The 18,115-nt window shown below is 39.4% G+C and overlaps 1 protein-coding gene across 1 annotated transcript; it reads right to left on the reverse strand.

Annotated features, from left to right (window-relative positions):
• Positions 1-4,572: 4,572 nt before the first annotated feature.
• On the reverse strand, positions 4,573-15,720 carry tspan3 (tetraspanin 3). Its single transcript, NM_001017023.2, is given in 7 exon segments — positions 4,573-5,980; positions 7,916-7,999; positions 8,232-8,384; positions 8,821-8,922; positions 9,460-9,534; positions 10,551-10,742; positions 15,654-15,720. Coding segments are annotated over 7 exon segments (762 nt in total). The 5' UTR covers positions 15,717-15,720; the 3' UTR covers positions 4,573-5,887.
• Between the last annotated feature and the right edge of the window lie 2,395 nt (positions 15,721-18,115).

Consider the following 18,115-nt stretch of genomic DNA (forward strand, 5'->3'; position numbering starts at 1 on the left):
TGTATGTAGAATTCCATATGAAACCATGGTCTGTGTGTTATAGATCACATTTATTATTTTGTTCTATTGTAACATAGCTGATCACTAGCAAAGCAACATTTTAATGCCATATTTTGCCAACATTTCTAATATCAGAGCACTTTAGAAATCTGTTCACAAAATGTTGATGACTGTCAAAATCTTAATGCATATTTGTTTAACTGACAGAAAGATGAAATGTCGAAGAGAAAGTGCTATAAGTGAAATTCCAAAACAAAGAACCTGTTTCCCTGCACAGCTCTGGTTGTTTCTGTAACAAAAGATCAGTACTTTGCTTTATATCTTTACTTGTCAGCAAGAGTAGAGCATTCTGTGATGGCTATTGAGTAGAACGCTTCTTGATGCCAGCAACTTGCATATGTCATGGGCCCTGTTTTATTGTAGTCCTCTATTCAAACAGACATGCCATTTGGTCACACTTCATGTTACTGCTAAGGCCCTTGGGAAAGCAGGGACCTTTAACCCGGATAGAGTATATGCATTATATTTAGGCAACAAAGAGTGAATGTGAGAGATTCCTTGGGTGAGAGCCCACTCCTTTCTGGAACAAAAACAGCAGCTGCAAAACTTCCAGTAACTGAGAAGAACTGCACTATTGATTAGCGGCCTGAACATCGTAGGATAGTCACAATCATAATATCTTTCTGCATGCTTAGGAGGTAAAAAAAACAATGAATATATTTAATATCCAAACTTTATCCCTTTTCTGCTGCTGAGCTCCATGTTTTCTCAGAAAACCCTTGCTATGGCATATGGTGTCAGTTATAACTGCACAGCACTGATAATGTTGAAGTGTTTGGCTGCAATGCACTATAATGGGGGTTGCATAATGCAAAAGAACCTATTTCTGTATGCCAAAAACAGAATCTCGGTGAAAGTTCATCTTTCAGCAGTACAATAATCCCAAACGCAAAGCAAAATAACAATGAAGCGGCTCAATAACAAAAAGGTTAATGACCTACAGTGGCCTATTGAAATCCCATTAAGACGCTTTGGCAGTAGCTAAAGAACAAAGGTGCACAACCAATCTGTAGCAACTCTGCCAGGATTAAGAAGCTAAAATCTCTCCCAAACACTGTGCAAAGCTGGTAATACGCACACCCAAAATAGTTGCACATGATATTACTGGAAAAGGGGCTTTGCAAAATATTAAAATATTAATTAAAATACTTATGGAAACAGCAGATTTGGGTTTTTCCTCATAAAAAGGTCACATTAAAAAGTATTTTGTTGTAAATCTATGGAATCAAAACTGTGCAGTGTCAGGTGATTACAATCACTGGGGGTACCTATCACGTGGAACCCCCCAGTTACTGTGACTTTCCTTCTCCTTTAAAGGAACAGTAACACCAAAAAATGAAAGTGTATAAAAATAATTATAGTATAATGCAGTGTTGCCCTGCACTGGTACAACTGGTGTGTTTGCCTCAGGAACACTGCTATAGTTTATAGAAATATCCTGCTGTGTAGCCATGGGGGCAGCTATTCAAAGGAGAAAAGGCACAGGTTAGCTAGCAGAAAACACATAAAGCCCAATTATATTTTACAGAGCTTATCTGTTATCTGCTATGTAGCCTGTGCCTTTTCTTTTTTTCCAGCTTGAATGGCTGCCACCATGGCCACACAGCAGGGTATACAGTGGTGTGAAAAACTATTTGCCCCCTTCCTGATTTCTTATTCTTTTGCATGTTTGTCACACTTAAATGTTTCTGATCATCAAACACATGTAACTATTAGTCAAAGATAACACAAGTAAACACAAAATGCAGTTTTTAAATGAGGGTTTTTATTATTTAGGGAGAAAAAAAATCCAAACCTACATGGCCCTGTGTGAAAAAGTAATTGCCCCCTGAACCTAATAACTGGTTGGGCCACCCTTAGCAGCAATAACTGCAATCAAGCGTTTGCGATAACTTGCAACGAGTCTTTTACAGTGCTCTGGAGGAATTTTGGCCCACTCATCTTTGCAGAATTGTTGTAATTCAGCTTTATTTGAGGGTTTTCTAGCATGAACCGCCTTTTTAAGGTCATGCCACAACATCTCAATAGGATTCAGGTCAGGACTTTGACCAGGCCACTCCAAAGTCTTCATTTTGTTTTTCTTCAGCCATTCAGAGGTGGATTTGCTGGTGTGTTTTGGGTCATTGTCCGGCTGCAGCACCCAAGATCGCTTCAGCTTGAGTTGACGAACAGATGGCCGGACATTCTCCTTCAGGATTTTTTGGTAGACAGTAGAATTCATGGTTCCATCTATCACAGCAAGCCTTCCAGGTCCTGAAGCAGCAAAACAACCCCAGACCATCACACTACCACCACCATATTTTACTGTTGGTATGATGTTCTTTTTCTGAAATGCTGTGTTACTTTTACGCCAGATGTAACGGGACACGCACCTTCCAAAAAGTTCAACTTTTGTCTCGTCGGTCCACAAGGTATTTTCCCAAAAGTCTTGGCAATCATTGAGATGTTTTTTTAGCAAAATTGAGACGAGCCTTAATGTTCTTTTTGCTTAAAAGTGGTTTGCGCCTTGGAAATCTGCCATGCAGGCCATTTTTGCCCAGTCTCTTTCTTATGGTGGAGTCGTGAACACTGACCTTAATTGAGGCAAGTGAGGCCTGCAGTTCTTTAGATGTTGTCCTGGGGTCTTTTGTGGCCTCTCGGATGAGTTGTCTCTGCGCTCTTGGGGTAATTTTGGTCGGCCGGCCACTCCTGGGAAGGTTCACCACTGTTCCATGTTTTTGCCATTTGTGGATAATGGCTCTCACTGTGGTTCGCTGGAGTCCCAAAGCTTTAGAAATGGCTTTATAACCTTTACCAGACTGATAGATCTCAATTACTTTTGTTCTCATTTGTTCCTGAATTTCTTTGGATCTTGGCATGATGTCTAGCTTTTGAGGTGCTTTTGGTCTACTTCTCTGTGTCAGGTAGCTCCTATTTAAGTGATTTCTTGATTGAAACAGGTGTGGCAGTAATCAGGCCTGGGGGTGACTACAGAAATTGAACTCAGGTGTGATAAACCACAGTTAAGTTATTTTTTTAACAAGGGGGGCAATCACTTTTTCACACAGGGCCATGTAGATTTGGAGTTTTTTTTCTCCCTTAACGTAAACCTTCATTTAAAAACTGCATTTTGTGTTCAATTATGTTATCTTTGACTAATAGTTAACGGTTTTTGATGAGCAGAAACATTTAAGTGTGACAAACATGCAAAAGAATAAGAAATCAGGAAGGGGGCAAATAGTTTTTCACACCACTGTATATAAACTATAGTAGTGTTCCTGAAGCAAACACACAGTTTTAGTAGTGTAGGGCAGCAGTACGTTATATTTTAATTACAGAACTTTAAAACACTTACATTTTTTGGTGTTACTTTTCCTTTAAATGTCTGCATTCCCATGCAAAGCATTTTATGTATTACATTTCTGTAGAAATAACTTCCATGAAATCCACATAAGGTGGCAAATGCTGCTAGGCTTCCCTATGCTGAGGGGGAAGAATGTTGTAAGAAAGCAGAATCAAAAGTGTACAGTGAATTCAGCACATAAGTATGGATGAAAGTACATAACAGGGTATGGCACCCCTCTATATTTCAGTTATTCACTTTGGGTGTACAGATTTATTTGCTTCCAGGAAAATCTGAATTGCTACAGGACACAATCTACTGCCAACTTTACACGAATTTACGAGTTAATGTAATAAAAGGTGCAAGGCGGCCACCAATTAGCAATGAAATGATACAGATAATTCAGCATACAAAGAATGAGTAAGTAACACAGGGAAATGTATGGCACCCCTCTATCCCCAAGGTTAATTCAATTATTCACATTGGGTACACTCACCTTTTTGCATCTAGGCTAATTTGAATTGCTGCTAGCTGAACAAATCTAACCCTAACTAGAAATACATATACAAATGAATGCAACAAAATCACGAAAGTACCAACCAATCCACCGACAGCAAAGATTTGACTATAAACCAAATTTTGTGTTTAGAAACTTAAAAGTACACATTATCTATGTGGAAGTCATTGATGGGCAGATTTAAGATGCCAATTTGGCGGCTTATCTGCCAGTGTATGGTGCCCTCTGATTCCCAGGGCCACCTTAGGTGGGCATATCGGGGAAATATCCACTCATTTGGTGACCTTGTCAAACAATCAGATCATATAATGTATGGCCAGCTTACCTCTATTCCCTCAGCTTCTATGACAGAGAAACCTCATTTTCTGCTTGATGATTTGCGACAAACCCTAAGCTTAGATTCTTAACAGCTGCCCAGGGCCCACTGAGCATGTGAGTGTCACTGAAACCATTAACAAAATCCAAAATGTCAGGATGGGGAACTCCTGTAACAACTTTGAAGGCCTGGCTCATTGCTGTTAGAGATGCTGAACCTTTAGGCTGGGGCAGTAAATTCAATATACAAAAAGCAGCCAGAGTTAAATCCTCTTTTACATGCAGTACATATTTTTTCCCCACAAAGTCTGATTTATGCCACATTAACACATTTATAATATACAGAGATTCAAATCACTGGGAAGGGTGTCAATTTTTATTTAATCAGTCACTATTTACAAGTCAGTTCCAGTCACAGAATCATTTGCTGTTCTATATAGTGAAATTATTAACAGTAAAATTCTTCACTCCATACACAGAACAGCCCCAAATAGAAAAAAAACCTAAATAACTACTGAAAGAACGTAGTGCATATTTGCTTCAGAAAGGCTCCTAGATTTCCCTGTTCAACCTGACTGAAAGCTTCAAGAGGGCTTGGGAAGAACATCTTTCACCGACCTATAGTGTGGCTCACAGAAAGTTGAATGGAGTTCTTAAAATATTCCAGGTTAGGTTCATTCAAGTATAGTGCAAACCCCATACATATCATGTATCTCTTTGCACTTCTAAAAGTAGTTTTCATTTTAAAAACTGCTTATTTTCTGCAGCAGAAGTAGGATGCATGGATGATAAGGCATATAATGTGTTTTAAATTAACAACAAATGGCTTGTACAGTATTTCATTTACACCTCTGGAGAGGTTATGTAAAATACATTAGGAGAAGTTTTGTTAATGCTGAATGTGCTTGATGGTTGGACACATGCTTTGTATTATTGTTAGGAGAACTATAAAAGCAGCGCTGCAAGTAAAAGTATGCATTGATGGGCTTTCTCTTTCTAAGAATCAACACAGAATGATATATTTTGGTGTAGCTGAATAAATAATTAGCATCAGGGGATTCTGTTGACCATGATCAAGCTGATAAAGTTAGAACAAAAGACATTCCTCCCACAGACTCCCCTCAAGATTATAAGAAAATCCTTTTTTTGGAACCTTTTCTATGAGTTCAGGAGTGGTTTTATAAATACTGCTGTTGCCTGCTGCAGATAGATGTGTCTCATGCAGGTTATAGTTTTCAAATTGAAGGTAGTCCCTTTAAGGTTAGAAGTACAATTAGTGACTGTGTGGTGATTAACAGCACACAGCTGCACATACAGAGTCAGTTTTTGTATTATCAGTGAGTTCAGACCAATAACCTAACACAATTCTGCTTTACCTCACTAACAGTCCTACAGCTACTTTAGCAGTCACTTTTGCTAAAACCTACAAAATCAGCACAAAACTAAAAATGAGACAAACAAAAAGAACACTAGAGAAGTGACAGGCTGAGGACAGAGGTAACAGTTCAGAGGTCAAGCTGACCCACTGTCATATCTGTCTTGTCAGTTCACAGCTGAGCAGCAGCTGGGAGAGGTGGGTAAGTGGACGAGGAGAACTTGTCCAGCCGAGTTGTCCCTTTTGGAACGAAGGTTGAAGGGTACGAAGCACAAGGAGCTGGCCGATTTGGTAGATCTTATGCGTAGGTTCCACCTGTGATAAGAAGTTCATAGGCAGGGTCACGGGTTCTCCTGCACAGAACAATACAGGCACACAGCATTCCCAGAAGCTGCAACATCAATGTAGGATAGTGTAAATATTACATGAAATTAAAATATTTAGCAACAGAATTATCTTGACACAGTAGAAGACAATACAAATCCACAAATGCCTTCCCCTTTTTTGGCCCATTAATTCCTATAGAGGCTGTACTGATGGGATTACAGTAAAATCAATGAACACATTTTCTAAACTAGAGAAAACTTTAATTTATGTACAGTGGCTTGCAAAAGTATTCAGCCCCCTTGAACCTTTCCACATTTTGTCACATTACAGCCACAAACATGAATCAATTTTATTGGAATTCCACGTGAAAGACCAATACAAAGTGGTGTACACGTGAGAAGTGGAACGGAAATCAAACATGATTCCAAACTTTTTTTTTTACAAATAAATAACTGCAAAGTGGGGTGTGCGTAATTATTCAGCCCCCTTTGGTCTGAGTGCAGTCAGTTGCCCATAGACATTGCCTGATGAGTGCTAATGACTAAATAGAGTGCACCTGTGTGTAATCTAATGTCAGTACAAATACAGCTGCTCTGTGATGGCCTCAGAGGTTGTCTAAGAGAATATTGGGAGCAACAACACCATGAAGTCCAAAGAACACACCAGACAGGTCAGGGATAAAGTTATTGAGAAATTTAAAGCAGACTTAGGCTACAAAAACATTTCCAAAGCCTTGAACATCTCACGGAGCACTGTTCAAGCGATCATTCAGAAGTAGGAGTATGGCACAACTGTAAACCTACCAAGACAAGGCCATCCACCGAAATGCACAGGCTGAACAAGGAGAGCCCTGATCAGAAATGCAGCCAAGAGGCCCATGGTGACTCTGGACGAGCTGCAGAGATCTACAGCTCAGGTGGGGGAAATCTGTCCATAGGACAACTATTAGTCGTGCACTGCACAAAGTTGGCCTTTATGGAACAGTGGCAAGAAGAAAGCCATTGTTAACAGAAAACCATAAGAAGTCCTGTTTGCAGTTTGCCACAAGCCATGTGGGGGACACAGCAAACATGTGGAAGAAGGTGCTCTGGTCAGATGAGACCAAAATGGAACTTTTTGGCCAAAATGCAAAACGCTATGTGTGGCGGAAAACTAACACTGCACATCACTCTGAACACACCATCCCCACTGTCAAATATGGTGGTGGCAGCATCATGCTCTGGGGATGCTTCTCTTCAGCAGGGACAGGGAAGCTGGTCAGAGTTGATGGGAAGATGGATGGAGCCAAATACAGGGCAATCTTGAAAGAAAACCTCTTGGAGTCTGCAAAAGACTTGAGACTGGGGCAGAGGTTCACCTTCCAGCAGGACAACGACCCTAAACATAAAGCCAGGGCAACAATGGAATGGTTTAAAACAAAACATATCCATGTGTTAGAATGGCCCAGTCAAAATCCAGATCTAAATCCAATGGAGAATCTGTGGCAAGATCTGAAAACTGCTGTTCACAAAGGCTGTCCATCTAATCTGACTGAGCTGGAGCTGTTTTGCAAAGAAGAATGGGCAAGGATTTCAGTCTGTAGATGGGCAAAGCTGGTAGAGACATACCCTAAAAGACTAGCAGCTGTAATTGCAGCAAAAGGTGGTTCTACACAGTATTGACTCAGGGGGCTGCATAATTACGCACACCCCACTTTGCAGCTATTTATTTGTAAAAAATGTTTGGAATCATGTATGATTTTCGTTCCTCTTCTAATGTGCAGACCACTTTGTATTGGTCTTTCACGTGGAATTCCAATAAAATTGATTCATGTTTGTGGCTGTAATGTGACAAAAGGTGGAAAAGTTCAAGGGGGCCCGAATACTTTTGCAAGCCACTGTATACATACAATAAAACCTTTAAACATAGTTACTGCTATGCTTTCTTTATGTATACAATTTCCAAGAGAAATCTTTACACCTGAACCCTCACAAACACTCCATTCAACTCCAAGCCTCACCTGTATAGCAGCAAACGCCAGAGCAGCCCATATAACATACATCATTATTTCCTGGAGCTTCTCTACAACCAGGGCCTTGCAACCCTAGATAATAAGATAGATAAAAGGCAAAAGATTGTTTTACAATAAAAGGCAATCTGCGTAGCTCCACACAGACCAACCCCGTGGAGCTACAAGAGGGGGCACATAAAAGTGGATACACTTTATTTAATAGATAATAGCCCCACTTAACAGTATAATATGGCCTACAATATTGTATATGGCTGATTTTTTTCCGCCAGCTTAAAAATACCTGCTTTTCTTTTTAGCATCTCACCTCAGAGTAAAGATCTCCAGGTTTGTTCATGCTTCCTGTACAGTTGAACACATAGTTACGGCAGCAGCTGAGGGGAACACTGTTGTTCTTTGCTTCAGAGAACCATGGTGTGTTCTCCCAATCTAAGTAGTTGTCGATGCCACAACAGTGAAGCTTTAATGAGACAAGAGAGAGACGAGAGAGGTAAAATATCCCTTTTTTGCACTGCCTGTTGCTCCCTAAAGATTTTGCTTGAATGTATCAAAAAGCTCTGTAGAATCCCTTCAGTATTTACAACCTATTTACATGTAAGTGCTCACATAATTTCTTTGTAACATGTGTTCAGCACGTTTGTGGTTTTCATAAGACAAGAAATATTTTGTTTTTATGTATTTACTTATCATTTAACATATCTATGCTGCTCTGTGCACTTTAATTTCAAGTAAAACAAATTCAGAAAAAGAAAGTTTTCTAAACATACTTCAAAAATACTACTAATCAAAGTTACATGTACTGTGTCTTGACCCATTATATAGACCATTACTGACAATATTTACAAACTAGTTTCCACATAGCATATTACCAGATCTACTAAACTTTTTATTCTTACCTGCCGTTGAACATAATCAATTGCACGGCTTGCTGAATCAGGGGATATCCCATTGTATTGGTTAAAAACATTTGCAATTGTGTTATCCACCTCATCTTCTACCTGCATACAAAGCAGAGATTTTACATCAAAGTAGCAACAGCTACATAATAAAATTAAAAAAAAACATAAAAACTCAACATTCACTTCACACTCTCACTTTATACCTACTGAAAGAAATGTTTTACCTACCAAATAAATAGGTACTACTGTTAATTCCTTGGTATAAAAAAAAGATGTACGCTAATCTAAAGCCCAAACACATATAGCTCTGTGACCAATAAGATTTGTACAAAAACATCCCCACCATTGGATAGCAGAAACATGTAGAAGTGGGCTACCTAAGGCTATGGCTGGTTCAGGTATGCTGTGAATAATGCCAATGAGACAAAATAGATTCTTTAATTATATACAGATGTTACACATTATAATACCTAAATGATGGTTCTAAACACAGTTTTGAATTTGCACAATGGAGGTTCTAACTTGTGACACTCAGTATCAAAATTGTTCCACTTGTGAGCACTGATGATGTCTAATATTGTTTTCAATGTGAAAATACAAAATTGAAGTGATGCTGTCCACCTATATGCACTTTACCTTGGCTCTGTAGATGTATCCAAGAACAACCACAACAACTTCTGTCACAAACACCAAGAGCAAGATGACAACAAACTGAAAAAGAAGAAATTTCATAAACCAATATTATATTTGGCCATCAGGGCATGGTACCCTGGTAGAGATTTACAAAGGGGTTTAGAAATCACGACATAAGTGAACAGAGGAAAGGTTTGTTTCAGTATTTTTACCCTCAGCAGAAAATACAACAAAGCTGCTTCCTTTTCAAATTTAGTGGAAATCTCTAAGCTTACAGTGAAACAGCCCTTGTGTTTCCTAAACATCCAAAAAGCAACACAAGATGTCATTCCTGTCATTTTACCACTGCTGTTTCACTAATACACTGCTGGAGAAAATGCAAAGATAACATTTTCTCCAACACAGTATTGTGCTGGCATGTAAGCCTAAAGGGATAAAAAGGTGGGCAAACTTCCACGTTTTGCTCACAGGAGACCAAAGCTCTGTAAAGTAGCAATCAAAAGGCACACAATGGTTCAAACACTTGGAGTTAATCTGACTTATACATAATAAAAAAAGTGTATCAATCAAAACTCCGTAACCCAATAAAATGTGTTTTTCTGATTGCTTTAAATCCAAATCAGTTAGTTTGTGGCTATTTTTTCTCCATCTGCACCCTACAAGTTAAGTGAGGGAAGAGAGGGAAACAAACCCACCCCATTCTATTTCAATCCTTCCATATAATAGCTCCTCTGTATTTCCTATGCCGGACAACAAGATCACCACAGATTAGGTGAAAGAATTTAACCCCAAACTATTTACTTGCATATGTTGAATAAAGCACTATATGGGCAGGGTCTAATGAACTTGACTTCTTAGAAAGAGAATGCCTGGAATGTTAAAAGACTGGTTTAGCTTAAGTAAGACAAGGCAATGCCTAAGGTATGATGCGCAGCCCTGTTTGAATGTGGATATACAACACGCCTTGAATTTATGGTCAGTTTAAAAAGAGTGATGACTGGGGTGCAAAGGTATGCCTATGGTTATGACATGGATAGGTAAAGCTGTTAAGAATGCTTAATTTCAATGAACAGAAGTAGGTTGGTTGCACTCACTGTTGCTAATCCACAACGGCTTTCTCTGATGGTGGCACAACAACCAATCAGGCCTATAATGAAAAGGAGCGTTCCTGCAGCAATGATTATTACACCAGGAATCAAAGTATACACATCCTCAAAAAAGTGGTCGTAGTCATCATAGGTGATGAAGACATAGGCTCCCACGTAGCATAGGATGCCAGCAGCAGCCTGTAAACAGTAAAGGATGTTAGAATAGCATCAGTAGTTTCAACCATTTTAGAAATAGACGAATAAGTCATTGTAGATAGACTGTATGCAAAAGCTACAAGGAATAACAAGTTATTATGCAACTATAACATAAAATAAGAAAATGTAAAGGGTTAGTTTACCTTATACTTAACATTTAGAATGATGCAGATAAAGTTATTTTAACCCAATCGCATTTCTAAATTATTTTTTTCTGCAGCAAAGGTTAGAATTTCAATGGCAATGTGGTTGCTTGTGTACCACTTACCCTATCAACCAGGCAGCACTTTAGTATTTACAGTAGAAAGTAAATAAGACAATGCCTCTACATAAAGATAAACAATACAAAGTAACCATAACTATAAAAAAAGTAGCCTCACAAAAAATGTATTTTTTTTGGTTACTGTGATCAGTAAATCAAATCATATTTCAAACTTTGCTCTGAAAAGAGGCAAAACAGGAAAGCAAACAAAAATTTAAAACCATTTAAGGTTGTCAGTCTATAACACTCTATAAATCTGCTAATGTAGAAAATTGGTATACCACCTTTAACTTTTAGAGTGATTAGAGATCACAACAAATATGCCAGGAATGGTGTCAAGCTGCTTCCTTTAATATAGTGGAAATCTCTAGGCTTACAGTGGACACTGAAAATAGCCCTTGTGTTTCCTAAACATCAAACAAGATGATTCTGGCATTTTTTTTTTTTTACTGCGGTTTCACTAATATGCATTACATTAGAAGATTATAGAGTGATTAGAGATACATTTTCTACATCAGTAGATTTATAGAGTAGAGGGTTCGTGTTTCTACTTTGCGCCTATTGTCTTAATTAGGAAATATGTAAGTTTTTTGAAACTTTTTGCACTAACATCATAAATTCTGAAAATGTAAAGAAATATTCTACTTCCTGTTCTTACAGGGCTTGTACTCAGGAGCGTCTGTCCATTGACAGTCCATTCTTCCCTTTCCCACCGTACTCACATAGGCACAGAACACAGGTAAAACACAATATGCTGCGCTCGACCAATGTTCGTCACTTACACGTGCCTGTGTGAGTACAGCAAGATAGGGGAAAAAAAGAGCTGCATTTCACACTGGCTCACAGCTACCGCAGGCTGGTGTGTTTTTTTTCTAACAGGAGCACCCAGCCCGGGGGTAAAACGCAAGAGAAAGAACATTGAAAAAAGTGAGTAAAAGGTAATTTAAAAAAAAAACAAAAAAACTATAGAATAAAAAATTAAGACCAAATTAAAGTTGATAAGAATTGCCAGTTCTAGAACATATTAAAAGTTAACTTAAAGGTTATTTAAGTTATTTTATTATTAAACACAATACAGGTATGGGACCTGTTATCCAGATTGCTTGGGACCTGGGGTTTTCCAGATAAGGGGGTCTTTCTGTAATATGGATTACCATACTTGAATCAGTGATCCCCAACCAGTGGCTTAAGAACAACATGTTGCTCACCAACCCCTTGGATGTTGCTCTCAGTGCCCCAAAACCAGGTAGTTATTTTTGAATTCCCGACTTGGTGGCAAGTTTTGGTTGAATAAAAACAAGATTTACTACTAAATAAAGTCTCCTGTAAGCTGATATTGTGCATAGAGGCTGCCTAATAGCCAATCTTAGCCCTTATTTGGCACCTCCATGAACTTTTATGATGCTTGTGTTGCTCTCAAAGTCTTTTACATTTGACTGTGGCTCACAATTAAGAAAGGATGGGGGATCCCTACCTTAAATCAACTACACAATCATTTAAACATTAAATAAAGCCAGCCAACAGGGCTGTTTTGCCTCTAATGTGGTTTCATTATATCTTAGTTCAAATCTTGTACATGGTACCGTTTTATTAGTCCAGAGAAAAAGGAAACCATTTTGTTCAAGTTCAAATTCTAATTATAATGGAATTGATGGGAGATAGAAATCAACTCCCACTGATTTTGATAATGTATTCCATTCGGTTACTTGATGCATATATTTACTATGTGATATGGAGAAAACCCTTAGCAGTAGGCTGAACACTGCCATAGTTTAACAGCAGAGCACAAAGGATGAATGACCCTTATGACATGAAATCACAAAGCTTTGCCAAAGCACAAAGAATCCTTATCATGCAGCCAAGCTCAGGATTCTGAGCAAAGTTACAGCAGGACACGTTTCAACCCAACACTATGTTTAATATCCGCTTCCCTTTAATAGCATCCACACCCAAACAATAAACATGTTACACATGGCACTATGTGCGATCGAGCCATTTTATTGTCCAAGTTTTCCCCATGTGATGTTGCCCTTAAAACAGAAGTTTTAAAATGTTATTAGGACAGCTGTAATGTAATAACTCTTCAAGATCCCCTAACAAAGGACAGATATTTTATCTGTGCCCCGAAGTAACCTCACTCACATCTAAAGAGGTGAGTAATTAAAAAGAAAATTGCTAGCAGAGCATATCCCACATAAGCTGAAGACTAGTTAATGCATGACCAATCACATATACGTCATTAATAATGTTTGAGTTTATTTACTTTGGATTTTTATTGCTTGGGTGAGCTTGATGTTGGCTCATGGGCAATGAATTTAAGGCAGGCATTCTCTAATGCTATTCCCTCATACTATACCTATCTCCACCCATTGATTCAAATAGAGAGGATTGGGTCAGATTTGTGGCCAAAAGAACTGCATGAAGGTTTGGGTTAGGCATAGAATGAAAGCTGTTTAATCCCTCCAATGTGAAAAAATGCACAAGAGACAGCTGCACAGCCAGTACAGACTCTTTAGTGGGGTGCTGCGCTCAGTTCCTAGCACTGCAAAGCTCGGGAACTTACAACAACAAAGGGAGAATGTTAAAGCCATTTTCGGTAAAAGAATGTTTTACCAATAAAATACACTGTGCAAAAAAAAAATCTGTTTGGCATTTTGGGATGTTGGGAAGTCATTTATCTTTAGTGACTTAGTATACCGTAACACTAAAGGATGACCGAGTCTGCCAAGTGTTATGTTTTGTAGGTAAGTGGTGCCAAGGTATAACGTTTATACTTCCCAATACATGTTATTTGGCCCGACCCACATGTAGGGAGACGATTAAGTTATAAAATATTGGTAGTGCAGGAAAACATATATTGATGCTCTCGTAGCCATTCACACTTTCAAGATGCAGTTAGATAAGGACAAACTTGGGACAAACCCAAAAATTATTTTTACACTGGTATAGTAACCCATAGCAACTGATAAATGTCTGCTTTTAAACAAGTGACCAGTAAAATCTACCCTCTAATTGGTTACTATATAGATGAATATACATGCAGCAATCTTTGCAGATTATATTATATAACCCAAAAAGTATAAGGGAAATTTTACCTTACAAATTAATCTATAAACCCAATATTGTTGTCTTTTGTGTTTTTTGTAGGTCAGTTCCTTTTCAAAGTGATAAAACAGGTTTCTCAGTAACATATGAAAGAATGAGGATGCATTACTTGTAAGAGCAGGAACGTATACGCAAAGAAAGTTTGTATTAGGTGGCGAAACTGAATCCTTTAGGGACTGAATCTCTGGAATTACCATTAGCAATTCATGGGGCACTGAAACTAAATACAACACAAAAGAACAATGCTTCCTTCATTGAATAAGACTAACAAACACTTATATCAGTGCTTCCCAAATTGTGGGGCTGGCCCGGGGGCCCAACCTGATTGCCAGTTGGTGTGAAATCCATACAGATTGCCCAGCTGCTACTTAGGTACTCCCAGAAACCCAGCATGAAGTGTAATTAGGGAGACATTTGTAGTTAATTTGCTGCTTTAGATTTTTCTGCAGAAACGACTGATAGAATGGTTTTACTATATCCATAACCTTGAACTTTAATAGTAATTTCAGCTTAAAATGGAGGCTTGCACCAAAAACTCTGATTTACATGTACAAAAAGTTTAGTTTACTCTGCTTCTAAAAAGCTAATTAACTCTCCCACGCTATTTAACTGTGCAACATCACTCTAGAATTACAACTGCATAATTTAAAAAAGAAGAGCCACCGTTTCTTAAAAAAGTTTTTATATGATTCCTCCTACCCCATAAGTATTTTACTTGGGTCAGACATTGCCCATGTTCCACTCCATGTAACAAGCTATTACCAAAAAGCTGTGGAAAATAAAAATGATTAAAAAGGAAAATCAGGTATTCTCTGGATACTTCGTTTCTGGGTAATAAATCTCATGTCTGTATTACTTGTACATGGACTGGATACAGAAATAGATGGGGCAAGGTGACAAACATAAAATCAGAAAGAACTAATACTTATGTCTGAAAAGGCAGGCAGTCATAGTGGCACAAAATACAACCCCCCACCCCCCAAAAAAAAATAAAAAATCCGCGAAAACTCGTGAACTTCCTCCCCGTGGAATTACTTGTAAGTAGCATTTGTACTTGAACACTGTCTCAAAGTCACACACACACACTTAATACTGTGCAAAGCGCCGGGTGTTAAGTAAAAGCCAGTCTGTGCAAGTCAGTCACACACACACAAGCCCGTCACCAACCCAACACCCACAAGAACCTCCAACTTGCCATATAGCAAGCTCCTACAGAGCAGCACTCACACAGCACAACACAAAGTGCACTTGCTGCATTCCCAAATATATGCCCAGCAACAATAAAACACCATACGCCAGGGATTAGCAGCCTAGAGGAATCTGCAGCACATGGCTAGCGCAACTCCCAGCAGCCCTAGTAAACACGGGCAAAGACATATACAACAAACACTCCCAGTAACAGAATCGTGCAGCTGAAGCACATAACATTCTAATAACCGCAGTGAAGAGGTACCGCCTCAGCAAGGTCCCCAGCAGCAACCGATACGTTACAGGGCACGGCATATACCAATGTCTCGCTTGCTCACCCAGAAAATTAGGTTTAGAAAGACCAGCACGGTCTTGGAGGAGATCAACCCGCACTGCCCCATCTCTCCGTTCAAAAGATGGCAGCACCCGCTGTGTGACGCAGCTCCCCGCTCTACAGCTCCCACGGCAACCGGGCCGACCTACAAGTTGCGTCTACACGTCAGCCACAACTCGCCTTCCTCTCACATGACAAGAGGCGGCCATTTTTAGTTTGGGCAAATAAAATGGCATTTCTTAATAACATACTACTTCTGTTATTTATTTATTTTTTTCAAACCGTTGTAAAATTATGCACCCAGTTTATTTTCTGGTAGGTTTAGATTTAACGTAATCACGCATGTTTCTGTTTCTTCTGTCAATCTCTGCTGATCTTTTTACTTAATAGTTAATTTAGGCTGAAAACATTTGCGTCACAGGGGGAATCATCTTTTCTGAGTCCAAGCGCCAACCAGTCCAGTTTCTGGGTCAACTTTGTTTTAAAGGAACAGTAACACCAAAAAATGAAAGTGTTTTAAAGCAATTAAAATAGAATGTTGTGATGCCATGTGCTAGTAAAACTGGCATGTTTGCTACAGATTTGCTACTATAGTTTATTTAGATAAGCTGCTGTGTAGCTGTTGGGGCAGCCATTCAAGCTCAAGCATAGGTTACATAGCAGGTAACAGATAACATGCATTTTGGCACCAAAATCTGCGACGCTTATACGCAGGCTTAGGGCCGTGGTAGACGGGGAGAGTCGGGGAGGCTCCCTTGTGCTTAAATAGTGAATGGCTGACATGTAAAAAGTACAGCTCTTCATTTATCACAAGCAGCAACCCAAGCTGCAGAAATAAAACAAAATTGATAGTTTGCAAGAGTGCCATAGAAACTAATCACAAAATAGCTTTTCTTTCACTACCAATTAGAACAGTAAGTTGCCTGTGACAAATCCCCCTTGTTGCGGGCGACTGATCTCCCCAATATGCCATCACACCGGCGAGAATGTAAATCGCCGGTGGGATGGCATATGCAAACTATCAATTTTGTTTTATTTCTGCAGCTTGGGTTGCTGCTTGTGATAAATGAAGAGCGGTACTTTGTACATGTCAGCCATTCACTATTTAAGCACAAGGGAGCCTTGTTCTTCATACCCCAGGATGGTGCTATACTTTGCACTGCTAAGCTTGTATTGGCATGAGGCGTTCCTGGGAAGATAATGGCCACCATCTTGCCATAAACTGCAATACACAGTAAGCTATTAAAGGCACAAGGGTTAGCTAATAAATTGTCAGACGCTAATCCTTTCTTGTGCTTTAAATTGGGAATTTAAATTGTACTTTTTATCGCAGTCAGAAAAAATGTAAGGCAATATCTACCCCATATTTTTGCTTCCTTTTATCTCTAAACAACACTTGGGGGCACATTTACTAATCCACGAACGTCCGAAAAGCGTCCGAATGCGTTTTTTTCGTAATGATCGGTATTTTGCGACTTTTTCGCGAATTGTCGCAAATTTTTCGAGCGCTCAATACGAAAAATCGCGACAATTCGCGAAAGTCGTAATGGCAATGCAAAAGTCACGACAATTCACAAATTCATAATGGCTATGCAAAAGTCGCGACAATTCGCGCAAGTCGTAACGGCTACGAAAAAGTCGCGACGGTGACAAAAAAAATCGCAAAAAATACGAAAAAGTCGCAAAATGTTCGTTTCCAATCCGATTTTTTCCCATTCGGGATTCGGATTCGTGGATTAGTAAATCAGCCCCTTGGTATAGAAACAACTGCCCTGCTTTCCCTGTGATAATGGTTTGCTTAACCCCATGTATTCTGCTCTAAGACAAAGCACCAGTGACCTGTTATGTACAAAAGCCAAAATAGTCTTCTCCTTTCTAATTCGCCAGTTTTGGCAATGTTGTTCAGCCCCTACTCCCCCAGTCCCTCTGTGCCTTTGCTTTTGTGCCACTGCCCTGTCCTTGTCTTATTTTTACCATATCACTTTTTCAGGCCAGGTGGTAATAGATAAAGCATAATTTAACTCTTTTACTGCCAAGCACGTATGGCATACGTGCTGGCAGTAAAAGGGCTTAAACGCCAACGACGTGTCTCATACGTCGTTGGCGTTTAAGCGCTGCTCTCTGCAGCGGCGGCATGTGCCGCCGCTGCAGAGGGCTTCAAACAATGACAGCCCCCCTGGGCAATGTGCCAGGGGGGCTGTCATCAGGGTCCTGCGAGCCGATCGCTCGCAGGACCCTCCAGGAAGCAGCAGACGCGATCGCATCGCGTCTGCTGCTTCCTGCTTCCTCTCTCTCCCCCAGCGCCGGCGCCACTGAAGGAGGAGGAGATCGGTCTTCAGGACAGGTAAGGAGTATTATTTTTTTTTTGCATTTATACACTTACACACACTTTTACATACATTTATACACACTTACATACATTTACACACACTTACAGCACACATTTTAGCATTTTTTTTATTTTTT

The sequence above is a fragment of the Xenopus tropicalis genome, chromosome 3 (assembly GCF_000004195.4).
Source record: "Xenopus tropicalis strain Nigerian chromosome 3, UCB_Xtro_10.0, whole genome shotgun sequence".
In the NCBI taxonomy this organism is placed as follows: Eukaryota; Metazoa; Chordata; class Amphibia; order Anura; family Pipidae; genus Xenopus; species Xenopus tropicalis.